The following is a 16,407-nucleotide window of genomic DNA, read 5'->3' on the forward strand; positions in this document are numbered from 1 at the left end:
CATAGAAGCATAAGAACAACAACTTCACCAAATGTAAGAACATCGGTCCACACATTTGTCCACACACACACTACTCCTCCTTTTTAGTCATAATTTTGACAAACATCATACATATCAGAACACAGAGTAGCAAAAACAGAAATATCCAGAGTGCACATATTACAGACCATAGGCACATACAGGTGCTAGAAATCCAGGGCCTAGCCCACAAAAGATACGGAGAACAAAAGTAGTGGAAAGAGAACATGCGCGCTTTCATCCACAATACCATGACCAAACTCCAACAGTATAGCATGAAGATCATAAGTAACAAGGCATAAACCTATACTATCTTCATCACATCAACCACATAGTGCACAAAGCTACTACAACCAAATATAACACCATGGGATACATAGTTCATCATATATAAATCAGTAGTGGAGGAACCATATCATATCCACCACATCAAACTCCATAGTCAACACTCATAAAATAGACATTTTCTTTAAAATGAATGAAACATTCTAAGAGGACAGAAGAGATGTCAACTTTCTTCCTGTCAAGTGACATGATGCCCAGAACATCATCCTCAATATTTGGCTCATAGTCAACAACATTCTGGCATTTTAGCGACAGATGTTGTACACAATGTTGGAATACTTGAGATAACACGATGTTGAGACAGATGTTACAACATCTCGTACCAGAACAGACAAGTTATTCAACACCGATGAGTATTATTCAGTTTCAATCTCAAGAGACATATACCAAAAGCATCTTCAACAATAGATATATTGTCATCACATAAGAACATCAAACTAGAGGTTTCAGAAACATGTCTGAAATAGTTACTTACAATAGTGGTAATCACCTTTGATCATCACATATCTGAGCATTATCGCATATGATCATAACACATCTGAACACATATAATACTTCTCAGCAGAATGCACATCCACACAAACAATCGTACCATGCTAGTTCTCTTTTAGTCACACTTTGAGCAACAACTTTGGACAAGTGGAAGATCATCAAGATCAGTTTCTTCTACCACATTCAAAACCTCAATACTCCAAACCACCATTAGTTGATCCTCATTAGATTGAGGACTCTCAGAACCATATCAGCATCAGTTTGGGGGATTGCAGAACAGGTTTCAACAACACTAACGGGTTGGTCCAGGATGTTTCAACATCCGATATGACATTAGACTTATGTGAGGTTCCTTTAGGGGACTCAACCACAACTTTAGTTAGGGATGACAAAGTGTCAGAACCAACAACCTTGGAAGATGACACATGCACAATTTCAACAACAGTGTCACCAACAACAACAACATTCATACTAGATTGAAAGTTTCAGAGGTACATCTGACAGATGTTCCAGCACTACTCACAACATTTGAACTGACAAAACCTTTAACATGAGTAACAACATTTGATTCGACATTAGGGGTTTTGATAGGTTCAAGATACAAACATGTCATAGTATGAGATTCATTGACAACAACAAAAGGATCACCATTCCTACCATTACTTTTGGGATTCATCTTTCGTCTTTGTTCTCTATTAGCCAAGATATGGCATTTACTCCCAAACACATGGAAATATTTAACATTTGGTTTTCTCCCCATCCAAAGCTCATAGAGGGTAGATGAGAACTCATGACTAATTCTTCATAGGAGTAGAAGTTAGAGAATTTAGCAGTTTCAAATTCCTTCCGATGGTCACTTCTGATCCTGACAATTACACCCTCCTTCTTTCTTTGAAGGCGTTGACAAAGGTCTTTGAAGACATTAAAATAAAATTTACCCAAGTAAATCTGGAGGAATCATCAACAACTATAAAGATATAATTCTTTCGACCAAGGTTTTCAACTTGCATAGGTTCATCGAATCAGCAATCATCTCTTTTCTGGTCATGAAGTCAGAAGTTTTCTTGCCAGATGTTGCAACATTATGTGGGACATTTGTCCCTTCAACTATTCTATAGTGCAATGTGAGAGGAGATTCCCTCTTACAGACAACATTAGAGCTGATCAAAATACTTGGATGCTGATCAAGAACAATACCACACAGTAAAGTAGGAAATGCTATGGGTAGTTGCAGAGCAAAAGATTTAGCATGTTCCAAAGTGGCATAAAAGACATAAGCACCATAATCAAACCTGGCCTTAGTTCCAACAACATAAATGAACCTAGCCAATTCTTTGGCTACATTACTGGAATGAGTGGTAGGAACCCAATTAACAGCAACAAATTGTTCTACAAATTTCATTATCTGTGACTTCCAGCTCAGCTACTTCCTCATCACTTCTTCCCAAAAATTTGTTAATTATGGAGGGAGAGAGATGAACATACTTGCCTCTCACACAGACCTGCCTATACTCAGGGTTTTTAGGATCATCACAATTGTCACCAACATTCACTACAAATTCCCTTACCAGCTTATCAAAACAGTCACCTAGATCAGACACTGTTCTCATCAGACCTTCCTTCCTTCACACTTCTTCTGAATGTGCCACCAGATGTAGCTACACTTGTCTCCCTTTCAAAGTCTGATTTACTAGAAGGATGAACTTTTCTTTTCAGACTCTTTTTCTTCTCCCCAGTAACAGATACATTATTACTCTTTGTCCTTGGTGGACCATACAAAGGTTTCTTCCCAACAGATCTTTGTCCTTGGTGGACAATTGTCACATTCTTACCAGTGTTGGAACAAAATTGATTTAAAAATGTTTGCCCCTAAATCTTTTGAGGTTTTGATGATAACAAAGTATTAATAAACAATTGGAAGGACTAAAAATTTAATTTAAGTGTGCAGGACTTAGATTCAATTAAACTCTGATTAAAGATCAGAAGATAAGGAGTTCAGAAGTTTGCAAGCGTTCAGAAGATGTTGTAACTCAGAAGTTGTAATCTTAAGACGATGAAGTCTTCAGAACTTCTTAAGGTCTAAGCTTCATCAAACTCTGATGATCTTCTTGAAGTTTGTAAAGATTCTCTTTTGCAAGTCAACTCTTCTACCAATGAAGAAAAGGACCTTTCAAGCCTGATCAGAACAGCTACTCTCGTTTTATCTGTCCTATCTTGAGAACGTGGGTCATCAGTTGTGTTAGCTGAATAAGGAAAGTCTTCTCTGCAGTAGTCAAAGTACCTGAAACTCTTACTCAGTTTTAGTTACAACCAAACTGCATCAAGACAGGCTGCTTGAAGACAAAAGGTTATCTACTTCAACGGTCATCTTTGCAACGACTCTTTTCTAGTTATATATATACTAAAGGAATCAGTTGTAAAAATAATCAAGGATTATTAACACGGACGAACAAACTCTGAATTCCACATACAAGCTCTGAACCTCTGAACTGTGTTGTTGCACTTTTAGTTCAAATATTTAGTATTTGTTCTTCTAGGTTCTGATTAAAGAGCTGTTGTATTCATTCTATTTTTTCATTACATTTGTACTTGAGAAGTCTCTTGCTTGTGTGCTTGAGCATTGTGGTGAAGTCTCTTGCTTGTGTGCTTGAGCAGTTGTAATCTTGTGTGATTATAGTGAAATCCCTTGGAAGTGCAAGGGGACTGGACTACTCTCGTTTTGTGAGAGGAACCAGTATAAATTGCTTGTGTGATCTCTCTCTATCTCTTAACTTGTTTTATTGTGTTATTTATCCGCTGCTGTTGAAGTTAAGTTGAGAACTTGAAAAAGTTTTAAACTTGACTAAAACACAATTCAACCCCCCCTTTTTGTGTTTTCACACCTTCAATTGGTATCTAGAGCACTGGTGTGTTACTTTCACTTAACAGTGAGACAGTAAAGATCTTGTGAGAACACTATGTCTCGAGGAGACGATAGTAGCACTAGAACAACCGGTGAAGCCGGTGATGCTTTTGGTTTTGACTACTTGAGTAATGAATCACATGAACATAGTGGCAACAGAAAAGCCCCTATATTTAATGGTGATGCATCATTATTTGAGTGGTGGAAGGAAAGACTGTATAGCAATATTACTGCTATTGATCATGAGTTGTGGGATTTGGTTGAGTTGGGAGTAACTTTTGAAAACTTAAATGAACATGGAAGATTGTCCATTGAGCATAGAAAGTTACTCACACCAGCTAACTTAAAAATCTACACTAAGCATCATAGAGTAAAGGACATTGTTGTTGGTGCTATCTGATGCGCTGCAAGTATACAGCCTTGTCGCGTGTAGTTTTAAAAGATTATCGATCCCACAGAGACCAATAGTCGACCTACCGTTATCTAATGTTACGTTGTAAATCTAAGGCTAAATAGTAAATAGTAGTAGAATTTTTAAATAAAACAAAAGAAAATATTTTTTTGGGTTTTTAGAATAATAAAGCGTATTGCTAGGATGAGCTCTTAGTTGCTTCACAGGGTTCGATATTTAATTCGCGCTAAGTAAAATTACTACCGCATCTAATTGTCGTATTTTAATAAAAGCGATGCTCCAGGCGAAAGCCGTTCTCACTTCCAGCTCTCACAACTCTCATCATGAAATTATAAAATACTTATCAAAGTAGTTTTCGTGCTAAGTAAAATTACTACACCACCTAGTTGTCGTATTTTAATAAAGTCGATGCTCCAGGCGAAAGCCGTTCTCACTTCCAGCTCTCACAACTCTCATCATGAAATTAATAAAATACTTTACAAAGTAGTTGCATTACTTCTAGATATTTAGTGGTGTAAACAATTAAGTTTTCGAATTATATTGGTTTAAAAACACTAATCTCAGCTATCGCGAATCTTGACTAATGTTGTAGATTATAAAGGTGATGCTAAACTCTCGTCTCACATCCGCTAATAAAGTACTTTTTGAAAACCAAATATAATTAAATTACTTCTAATCCTAAGTGGGCGTTCTTCCGAATTAGAAATAATTATCGACTCTAATCCTAAGTGGGCGTTCTTCCGAATTAGAATCAATGTTCAGTTTTTACTATCTAGTAGAAATCTCAAGTGGCGTTCTATGTTGATCCTACTTTAATTAATTCTCACTCTCGTGACAAATTATAGTCATTTAAAAATAAAAACTGCTTAAAGAAAACTTAAAAGAAACTAGCGCGCAAACTAACTATCGAAACCCTGCTAGCTACTAATCACACATCCTAGCAATATTAAATTAGCTAGACATAACTAAAACTAAAACTAAAGACGAAATAAATAAATAAGCGGGAAATAAAAACATAAAGCAAATAAATAAATAAAGCATAAATAAATAAAAACAATAAAGAAAAATAAAAGAAAGAAAATAAAATAAAAACCTGGATAAAAGCTCCAAGGAATAACGTCGGCACAAAAGAAAATAATATTCAACTTTAGAAAGAATTCCCGCAAAGGCTTAAGAATTCTTTCCAACTAACTATACGAGTTATATTCTCGTTTTACAAGTTAATTGTTACAAAGTTGTGTGTCTAGAAAGTGGAGAAAAGGGACCTATTTATACTAAAATACAAAACACCAATGTTGTGTACTGCCCGATGTGGGACTAATTGCAAAACACGCGTCACCGTTTGATTAAATTTTGAGGAACGGCTGTGATGAAAAGTGGCAGGCGCCACTTTGGACAATTTGGCAGCCGCCACTTTGTTTTGTTTGGCAGGCGTCAATTGTTGTTTGTGGGCTGCACACGTGTGGCCCAATTGGTTGCACGTGTGTGGCCCTTTTTGTCCGGTTTTGCTCCTTTTTGGTCCGTTTTCGCTCCTTTCTTCAACTCGTACACTTTTTATCTATTTATTTAAAATACAAGAAATAAGTAACGATTCATAATATAAAACTTCGAAATCGAAATAAAAATAATTAAAATATAATAGTAAATTAACTAAATAAATAGCATATTTTAGGCGTATCAAACTCCCCTAAACTTGAACCATTGCTTGTCCTCAAGCAATTTAGCTTGCATATAGAAAACATTTGAAATGCGAAGCAACTCACACACACAGACTTAGAGGAAAATAACATCACAAGTACTCATACGTGGTCAAAAATTCAAATCGGCTAAGATTAATTAGTTAGGTTCTTTACACAATCAAGAAGGGTATTTCAACGACACACAAAGTTCTCCCTCTTATACATATCGAATTCGGATCATGCCGTTGTACTAAAATCTAAATCTTCTCCTTTGTTTCATCCTTTTTCATTCTAGACAGTCACATTAAGACCCTTTATCTATGTCACACACATGGTAAGAAAGCCGGTTAGCGTCTTTGTTCATCTTTTTCAACTCGCAAATAGCTTGATGATACAAATTTTGATGATACAAATTTTTGTATTAGCAATCATATAAATATTTTTTCAAGGTTTAACCGTATTACCACAGTATGACCTTATATATATTTTTTTCTTTAAGGTTTAACCGTATTACCACAATATGACCTTAAGAATTTGCTTAGATGATTCGCTTATATTCATCGACAAACCTACTTAATGTGTGACTTTATAGATGGTGTCCGACTGGATAGATAAACTACTAAAGGATTCAACAAATTTAAATCAGGAGATTTTGGCACAATGGTTATTCAAATTGATATCTATACTAGGGAGACTTCTGGGTGTTGGAAAAATACCGATTTTGTTGTGAAATTCCCTAATTTCCTTAACTTAGCCTCTCGTCTTTTCTTAACCTATATACTTTCTAAGTGAGCTATTGTCCTAAGTCTTTGGAAAAAAAAATTTTATTGGTTCAAGGAAAGGAAAAATTTAAAATTTACCCAAAAATAGTGCTATTATTTTATTTGCGAAAAGGGAAATTGTACTAAAAATAAAATAACTGAGAAATAAAGTAAGGATGGTAGAATACTCCCCTAAACTTAAATCCAACTGTGTCCTCACTGTTGAGACTCAAGTGTAGCTTTGGAGCACAAAACCTGGTGGAGAGATCATGAGGGAGGATGTTGATAATTTTGGAAATTGTTGAACTGAAGCCTCAAACCGCCTAGCTCTTGTATGACATTGTCGAGCTGTTGTTGACGGTGCTCTTCGGAGCTCTCCCACCTATGATAATAGCCCTGCATCTCATGTTGGTTTTGAAGAATTTGGTCTTGCTGGGCTTGCATGAATGTCATTCGTTCCATCATCTCCTCTTGTTGTTGATGCATGGCATAGAATAATCCATCGCGCTCTTGATTTAGTGCGTTTTGGGCGCGTATCTCATGGAGTACATCATCGATGGAGCTTTGCCTTGATGAGGAGGAACTACCTGCAAAAGTGTTAGAAAAATGTGTAGTGTGTGCAGGTGGAACAATATTTTCGCCCCCACCAGCGGCAACATTTGGAGAAATGTGCGTGGGAGCTCTATTAGGCACAGAATCATCAGAGATAGTCATAAAAAAAAAAAAAAAAAAGAGAAAAATAAGAGAAAGCAAAAATTAAACAAAAATTAAAGAAAACTCATGGGTTGCCTCCCATGCAGCGCTTTTGTTTAACGTCGTTGGCTCGACTATTTAGCCCTATAGGTCAACATGGTTCCTCCTCTAGACTCACATCTTTTAAATTATGCTCAATATTCTTGGGTCTCCATTTGAAAATGTCAGACCATTTCATAGGTCTTCTCTTCTTTTTTTCTTTCTTTTTCTTAGAGACACCCGGGGGTATTTTATTTTGAGCGATGTTATTTTCTGGGTGGTCTTTTAATATGTCGGGAGGTATTTTCTTAGAAACGGGACCTTTTAATTTATTCGGAGCCACAGGGGTTCCTTTTTGGAGTCTTGATGGAGTTTTTAGTTTTAAAGTTGGTTTAACATGGCTAGGTTTAGGAACTTGTGTAATCTCTAAACATTTAGCTAGGTCGTCATCACCATTTTTATGAGTTGGAGGGGTGGAAGCTTTTAAAATTTCAGAATGTTTAGTTTGATCCTTCTCACTCTCTTTTCTACATTCTTGGATGACATCTACCATGTAACAACTATCGTCTATAGCTGGTGCTTTCATGAGTTGCGTTAAAATAAATTCGACTTTTTCTTCACCTACTACAAACGTTAGCTTTCCTTCCTTTACATCTATTACGGCTCCGGCAGTTGCTAAGAATGGCCTTCCTAAAATGATAGGTGTATTGGAATCTTCCCTTATGTCCATGACTATAAAATCGGTAGGGATATAGAATTGACCTACACGTACTGGCACGTTTTCTAGTATACCTAAGGGGTATTTGACAGAACGGTCAGCGAATTGTATTGACATTTTAGTTGGTCTCAATTCTCCTAAATTAAGTTTTTCGCATATGGACATAGGCATTAAGCTGATACTGGCTCCTAAATCGCATAGGGCCCTATCTATTACATAATTTCCAATTACACAGGGTATGGAAAAACTTCCTGGGTCTTTTAGCTTAGGAGGCATATCATTTTGGAGTATGGCGCTACACTCGGCAGTAAGCATAACGATTTCCTCATCCTCGATCTTTTTCTTTTTAGTTAAAATTTCTTTGAGAAACTTAGCGTATGAGGGCATTTGGGTAATGGCTTCCGTAAAAGGTATTGTGATGTTCAATTTTTTTAGAAGTTCTACAAATTTCCTAAACTGTCCCTCGCTTTTGGATTTCTCAAATCTTTGAGGATACGGGATGGGTGGTTGATATGGTGGTGGGGGTATATAAGGTTTCTTCTTTTCTATGATTTCCTCCCCACTATTTTCTTTATCTTTTATGTTTTGTTCACTCTCTCCCTTGGTTACCTCATCTGAGTCTTGGTGTATGGTTGGAGTATTGGTTCTAGGGTCGGCTGGTCCTTCGTATCGGTTCCCACTTCTTAATATAATAGCATTAACATGTCCCCTTGGGTTTGGCTCAGGTTGGCCTGGAAAAATGCCTGCGGGAGCAGCAGTTGATGCTTGTTTTTGTGCTACTTGTGCTATTTGAGTTTCTAGCATCCTAGTGTGAGTGGTCAAGACATCTAACTTGCTTGTTATTTGTTTAATTTGCTCACTAGTTTGAAGGTTGGTTTGAGTCTGGGTAGCTATGAAGTTTTCTACTAATAGTTCAAGATTAGACTTCCTAGGAGCATTGAAAGCAAGTTTTTGGAATCCTGGTGGTGAAGGAGTAGGTGCTTGGCCAGGTGCATATAGAGCATTGTTACTTTTGTACGAAAGGTATGGATGGTTCCTCGGACCTTGATTGTAAGGGTTTCCTTGAGTGTAGTTTACTTGGTCTGGGGGAACTTCCGTTAAGAGTTGACATTCAGCGATTTTGTGCCCTTGAATTCCACATAGTTCGCAATTTGAAATTGTTGCAGCCATGGTGGCTGCAGGTGTTGTGGTCATACTCTCCATCTTTTGAGTTAGAGCTTCAAGTTTAGCTTTAACAAGGTCAAGCTCGTTTACTTCGTACATACCGCCTTTCGTTTGAGGCTTCTCTACGGATGTTCTCTCATTTCCCCACTGATAATGGTTCTGAGCCATGCTCTCGATAAGCTGATAGGCTTGGTTGTATGGTTTATCCATAAGTGCGCCACCAGCTGCGGCGTCTATTGTCATTCTTGTATTATACAAGAGACCATTGTAAAAGGTGTGGATAATTAGCCAATTTTCGAGCCCATGATGAGGACATATCCTAATCATTTCTTTATATCTTTCCCATGCTTCGAAGAGAGATTCGTTGTCCCTTTGTCTAAATCCATTGATTTGGGCTCTTAGCATAGCAGTTTTGCTAGGCGGGAAATATCTTGCTAAAAAGACTTTCTTCAACTCGTCCCATGTTGCGACGGAGTTGGATGGTAGGGACTGGAGCCAGGCTCTAGCTTTATCCCTTAATGAGAATGGGAATAAACGAAGTGTAACGACCCAATTTTCAAATTAATAATTTTTATGTGTTAAAATATTTTATTAACGTAGAATTTTAATTAAGTTAATAACTAGAGTTATTTATCGAGTACTTTAGTTATTAAGCGAGTAGAGTGAGTTAATGTGTTATTGGGCCAAGCCAATTGGGCTTGAGGCCCAATGGGCCTTGTGTGAGGTGTGAGTGGCGCCATTTGGCCATGAGTGAGAGAAGAGAAATTCATTTTCTTTTGTTCTTGTGTTCTTGAGTTGAGAGAAGAGGAGAGTTGGGAGCTAGGGCAAGAAGAAAAGCTAGAGATCCGAGATCTTCGTCGAGTTTTCTTCGAATCCAGGTATGAGAGTAGTTTCCTTAATCGTGGGTGACCCGAGGAAGGGGAGAATGTCGATTTCTCCTCACCCGAACTTCCTCCACCCCATTTTCGTTTTAGCTTAGAACGGATTTTCTTGATGGAAATCGTTCCTAAGGTTCTTAATATGTTTAACATGCTTTTAACATGATTAATGAACGGATTTAATGGTTAAAAACGAGTTTTATAACAGATTAAACTCAAGAACTTTGTGTTCTTGAGAGTTTTGATGAAAAAGTGTTCAATCTTTACTTTTTCGATGTTTATGACGTAGATCTGAGAAATGAACTGTCCTTTTGTGTTTAGATATGCTTGTTGCACTTGAATATGAACTTATTTGGAGTTTATAACATGAAAAATGGTTTATGTGAGAGTCTTGAGAGTTTAGAGTTTGAAATGAGAAATGTAGAAAATTGTTATCTATGAGGTCTGAACCTTTACGTGCAATTTTGACCTCTTTTCGTTGTGAACTGGTTTTAGTGGCCAACATAAAAGTTGTAGCCCTGTTTGTTAGCTTTCCAACGAGTATATGTGCGTCTCCATTGGACTTTCGTAGCCCAAGTTATGATCGTTGCAATGAGAGGCTGTCCTGCAGAAATCAGAACCAGTTCATTCTGCAGAGAATTCGCCCCAGGCGAAATATATTTCGCCCCAGGCGAAAATTGGTCAGCGAGAACCAGTCATTCTGCAGTTATTTCGCCCCAGGCGAAAATGTTGCAGTTTTCTCCAGTTTTTCATCTGCGATCTTCCTTTGCATGTAGTTTCGAATCAGTGTCTTATTCTTACATGATTGTTGATGATTGTTGATGTTTGTTGATGATTGTTGATGCATATATTGATTGTTAATCATGTATGATGTTGTAAATGACGAATATTAAGGTTTTGTTAATCTTAATAATGACGTATGTTGGATAGTGTTCCACATAGTAAATGACGAGCTTTATGCTAAATAATTGTTGGTGAATTCATGAAAAACATATACATACATTCATGAATTTTGTTGTTGTATATTGGATATTCCAATAAAGACGGATATCGGATTATATTTATCCGATAAAGACGAATATTAGAGGTGAGATACTCTAATAAAGACGAAACGGTACCACATGCATTAGATATGTCTAGGGTGACATTGCATGAAGTTGACGCATTAGAATGCATTAGGATATGTGTACATTTATGTGATAAGTGATATGTGACACATACTTGGATAATTGTGATAATTGATTGTGTGAGTATTCGATTATATGTCTTTATGTACTTATAATGGAATGGTAGATTGTTGATGGATATGGACGAATGTATGATATATGCATGATTATAGAAGAAGTGTTTAAGTACCCTTTTACTTGCACTTGTATTTTGATTATGTGATCTAACTCTCATGCTTTGTGTTATGTGCTGGATCGTTGGGGGTTCAGGTTCTCAGGTTGAGGATTCCGATCAGAGTTAGAGGGCGTTGCTCGTGCTTGGTGTAGCACACTTTTTGGTGAGGAGTCAGCGTAGACTACTCCTTAGATATATGTTATATATATCATTTTGATGGGTTGTATAGAATTGCTCTGATTAGGTTTTACCGGGTCGGGTTATTCGTTTGAATTGTATTAAGCCCGTGATGGCATATTTAACCTTGCTATTCCTAATCTTTTGGGTTGTAAACATAATATCCTTTGTTGATATGGCCTAGAGCCTAGGGATATTGTGTGAACAATTATGATCATTGTATGATAAGCACTATGATAAATATCGTTTTTAATTCCGCTGTGCTAGCATGATTGATTTAATTATGCCGTGGTTTTGTATTATAACATGTGACGCCTGAATTTTCTTAAGTGTTTTATTTATTTATATTCAATAAATACGCGTTAAGGGGTTTGGGTGTTACAATAGTGGTATCAGAGCAGGTCGGTTCATGTGGAACCAATTAGGATTAGTTGCCCATATATTCAACTTGTGTAGAGATAACACTGTTGATATTACCTTTCTAAGTCTGTTCTTGGATTGGTTGATTGTTCAGGATCATGGCTGGAAGGGCTAACAATCAGATGGCAGATGCGATAGCTACTTTGACCAACATCGTGGCTAGAGATCATCAACCCGGGAGGGAAGATGAGATGAGGTTAGAGAGATTCATGAGGCATAATCCGACACTTTTCACTGGAGGCTATGCTCCAGATGCTGCTGTCAAGTGGGTAGAGGAAGTTGAGATTGTCTTTGAGGCTATGAGGTGTACCGAGGAGAGTAAGTTGACCTTGGGTACTTATGTACTTCGTGAGGAAGCTAACAAGTGGTGGAAGAATGCTAAGCTGAGGATGGGAATTGGTGGTGTGGTAATCATTTGGGAGATGTTCAAGGGAGAGTTCTTGAGGAAGTACTTTCCGGCTGATATTAGGAACAAGAAAGTGGTGGAGTTCATGGAGCTCAAGCAAGGAAACATGTCTGTGGCGGGGTATTCCGTGAAGTTTGAAGAACTTTGTGCGTTTAGTCCACACTACAACACCGTGGACGCTGAGGAGGCTAAGTGTGTCAAGTTCGAAAGTGGGTTGCGCCCGGACATCAAGCATCTTATCGGATTTTCTCAAATCCGAGACTTTGCAACTTTGGTGGATAAGTGCCGTATCTGTGATGATGATGGAAAGGCCAAGACTAATTACTACAAGGCCATGAGTGACAAGAGAGGAAAAGGTCAAGACCGTGGGAAGCCTTATAGTGACAAGGGGAAGAAGATTGTTGAGTCTAGTGGTGGAAAGAAGAGAGGTAGCGGTCAGTGCTATAGGTGTGGAGAAGTGGGCCATAAGTCTTATGAATGCTCAGGGAAAGGAGACAAGTGTTTCAATTGTGGAAAGTGGGGACATAGATCCGATGTTTGTCTAGTGAAGGTGACTTGCTTCAATTGTGGTGAAGAGGGTCACAAAAGTCCTATGTGCAAGAAGCCGAAGAAGACTATGGGGAAGGTGTTTGCTTTGAGTGGAGATGATGCGGATCAGGGGGATAATCTCATTAGAGGTACGTGTTTTATCTATAACACTCCTTTAATTGCGATTATTGATACGGGAGCAACACATTCTTTTATATCCGTTGATTGCATGAAGCGTCTTAGTATACCTGTGTCTGAAATGTCTGGTCGTATGGAAATAGAAACTCCTGCTAATGGTTCTGTAACTACCCGTCTAGTATGTCGTGACTGTCCCGTAACCGTGTTTGGTAGACACTTTGGAATGGACCTAGTGTGTATCCAACTTAGTGGAATAGATGTTATTTTTGGTATGAACTGGTTGATATTTAACCGAGTCCATATCAATTGTTGCGAGAAGACCGTTGTATTTCCTAAACCGGAGGAGAGTTCGCATTTGATGAGTAGGAAGGAAGTAGTAGAGTCGTTGAAGGAACCTGTAGAGGTGTATGCGTTGTTTGCATCCTTGAAGATGGAAGGTGAAGTTAAGGTGGAAGAGTTACCGGTGGTTTGTGAATTTCCCGATGTATTTCCGGAAGACGTGTCAGATGTACCACCGAAGAGAGAAGTAGAGTTTACGATCGATTTGGTACCTGGTACTAGTCCGATATCTATGGCACCGTATAGAATGTCAGCGTCAGAGTTGAATGAGTTGAAGAAGCAACTAGAAGAACTACTTGAGAAGAAGTTTATTCGACCTAGTGTATCGCCGTGGGGTGCACCTGTGTTGTTGGTTAAGAAGAAAGAAGGGAGTATGAGGTTGTGTATTGACTACCGGCAGTTGAACAAAGTGACGATCAAGAACAAGTATCCACTTCCGAGGATAGATGACTTAATGGATCAATTGGTTGGAGCTTGCGTATTTAGTAAGATTGATTTGAGATCCGGATACCATCAGATTAGAGTGAAAACAGAAGATATACCAAAGACTGCTTTTAGGACGAGGTATGGTCATTATGAATATTCGGTGATGCCTTTTGGTGTGACCAATGCACCTGGTGTTTTTATGGAGTACATGAATAGGATTTTTCATTCATTCTTGGATAAGTTTGTTGTGGTATTCATCGATGATATTTTAGTTTACTCAAAGTCCGAAGAGGAACATAAGGAGCATTTGCGGATTGTTTTGCAAGTTTTGAAAGAGAAGAAGTTGTATGCCAAATTGTCGAAGTGTGAATTCTGGTTGAAAGAAGTAAGTTTTCTTGGTCATGTGATTTCAAGTGGAGGAATAGCGGTTGACCCAGCAAAAGTTGATGCCGTATTGCAATGGGGAATGCCAGAGTCTGTTTTTGAGATAAGAAGTTTTCTTGGATTGGCTGGTTATTATAGGAGATTCATTGAAGGATTTTCGAAGTTGGCTTTGCCTTTGACGCAGTTGACTCGGAAGGATCAAGCGTTTGTTTGGGATGTGAAGTGTGAAGAAAGTTTTCAAGAGCTTAAGAAGAGGTTGACTACCGCGCCTGTGTTGATTTTACCGGATGCTAAGGAATCTTTCGTCGTGTATTGTGATGCTTCGAAGATGGGACTAGGAGGTGTGCTTATGCAGAAACGTCAAGTTGTAGCGTATGCGTCGAGACAACTGAGGGTTCACGAGAGGAACTATCCGACACACGATCTTGAGTTAGCCGCAGTTGTGTTTTCATTAAAGGTGTGGAGGCATTATTTGTATGGATCGAAGTTTGAAGTCTTTAGTGATCACAAGAGTTTGAAGTATCTATTCGATCAGAAGGAGTTGAATATGAGACAAAGAAGATGGCTCGAATTTTTGAAGGACTATGACTTTGATTTGAGTTATCACCCCGGAAAAGCTAATGTGGTGGCCGATGCATTGAGTAGGAAATCGTTGCACATGTCATCACTAATGGTGAAGGAGTTAGAGTTGATTGAAGAATTCCGAGACTTGAGTCTAGTATGTGAAGTGACTCCTAAGAGTGTTAAATTGGGAATGTTGAAGTTGACGAATCCTTTTCTAGAGAATATCAAAGAATGTCAAAAGACGGATAAGAAGTTAATGGAGAAGTTGGCAATAGTAGTTGAGGAAGGAAAAGAAGCTAATTTCAAAGTTGACGAGAATGGAGTTGTGAGATTTCATGGAAGAGTGTGCGTGCCCGATGTGCCCGAGATGAAGAAGATGATTTTGGAAGAAGGTCATAGGAGTGGAATGAGTATTCACCCGGGAGTAACCAAGATGTATCAAGATTTGAAGAAGTTATTTTGGTGGCCAGGAATGAAGAGGCAAATTTCTGAGTTTGTTTATGCTTGCCTAGTGTGTCAGAAGTCGAAGATTGAACATCAGAAACCGTCTGGTTTGTTGCAACCTTTGTTTATCCCGGAATGGAAATGGGATAGTATTGCGATGGATTTTGTGGGAGGTTTACCCAAGACTACTAAAGGTTATGAAGTGATTTGGGTGGTGGTAGATCGTTTGACGAAGTGTGCGCATTTTATTGCTATTAAGAAAGGTACCTTGGTGCCTAAGTTGGCCGAGATTTATGTGGAGCAAATTGTGAAGTTGCATGGTATTCCGTCGAGTATTGTTTCGGATCGAGATCCGAGGTTTACTTCGAGATTTTGGGAAAGTTTACAAGAGGCTTTAGGGACAAAATTGAGGTTGAGTTCGGCTTATCATCCTCAAACGGATGGCCAATCGGAAAGGACAATACAATCTTTGGAAGATTTGTTGAGAGCTTGTGTTTTGGAGCAGGGAGTAAGTTGGGACTCGTGTTTGCCGTTGATCGAGTTCACGTACAACAATAGTTTTCATTCGAGTATTGGAATGGCACCTTTTGAGGCTTTGTATGGAAGGAGGTGTAGAACACCGCTTTGTTGGTTTGAATCCGGAGAGAGTATGATTCTTGGTCCGGAGATTGTGCAAGAGACTACGGAAAAGATTAGAATGATTAGAGAGAAGATGAAAGTGTCTCAGAGTCGTCAAAAGAGTTATCATGACAAGAGGAGGAAGGACATTGAATTTCAAGAAGGTGATCATGTTTTCTTAAGAGTTACATCGACTACCGGAATTGGACGTGCTTTGAAGTCGAGGAAGTTGACGTCGAAGTTTATTGGTCCTTATCAGATTTTGAAAAGAGTGGGGAAAGTGGCGTATAGGATTGCTTTACCGCCATCATTGGCGAATTTGCACGATGTGTTTCACGTGTCACAATTGAGGAAGTATGTAAGAGATCCGTCACATGTGATTGAATCGGATGATGTTCAAGTGAGGGATGACTTAACGGTCGAGACTGTGCCTTTGAGGATTGAAGGTAGAGAAGTAAAGAGGTTGAGAAACAAGGATATCGCCTCGGTGAAGGTGGTATGGGGAGGACCCGCTGGTGAGA

General features: G+C 38.5%; 1 protein-coding gene and 1 non-coding gene across 2 annotated transcripts; one reads left to right on the forward strand and one right to left on the reverse strand.

The window, feature by feature from the left end:
- Positions 1 to 7,453: 7,453 nt before the first annotated feature.
- On the reverse strand, positions 7,454 to 9,466 carry LOC123896114. Its single transcript, XM_045946545.1, has one exon. It carries the CDS (start codon positions 9,464 to 9,466, stop codon positions 7,454 to 7,456), a length of 2,013 nt encoding a protein of 670 aa, XP_045802501.1.
- Positions 9,467 to 9,521: 55 nt separating this feature from the next.
- Positions 9,522 to 9,628, forward strand: LOC123900266. The gene has a single exon (XR_006805912.1). It is a non-coding gene; the product is annotated as a small nucleolar RNA R71 (small nucleolar RNA).
- Positions 9,629 to 16,407: the final 6,779 nt, after the last annotated feature.

The sequence above is a fragment of the Trifolium pratense genome, linkage group LG7, assembly GCF_020283565.1.
Source record: "Trifolium pratense cultivar HEN17-A07 linkage group LG7, ARS_RC_1.1, whole genome shotgun sequence".
Taxonomy (NCBI): Eukaryota; Viridiplantae; Streptophyta; class Magnoliopsida; order Fabales; family Fabaceae; genus Trifolium; species Trifolium pratense.

What these genes read in the sequence shown, in the direction of transcription:
- LOC123896114 (XM_045946545.1), bottom strand. Translation starts at nt 9,466, where the DNA reads ATGACAATAGACGCCGCAGCTGGTGGCGCACTTATGGATAAACCATAC.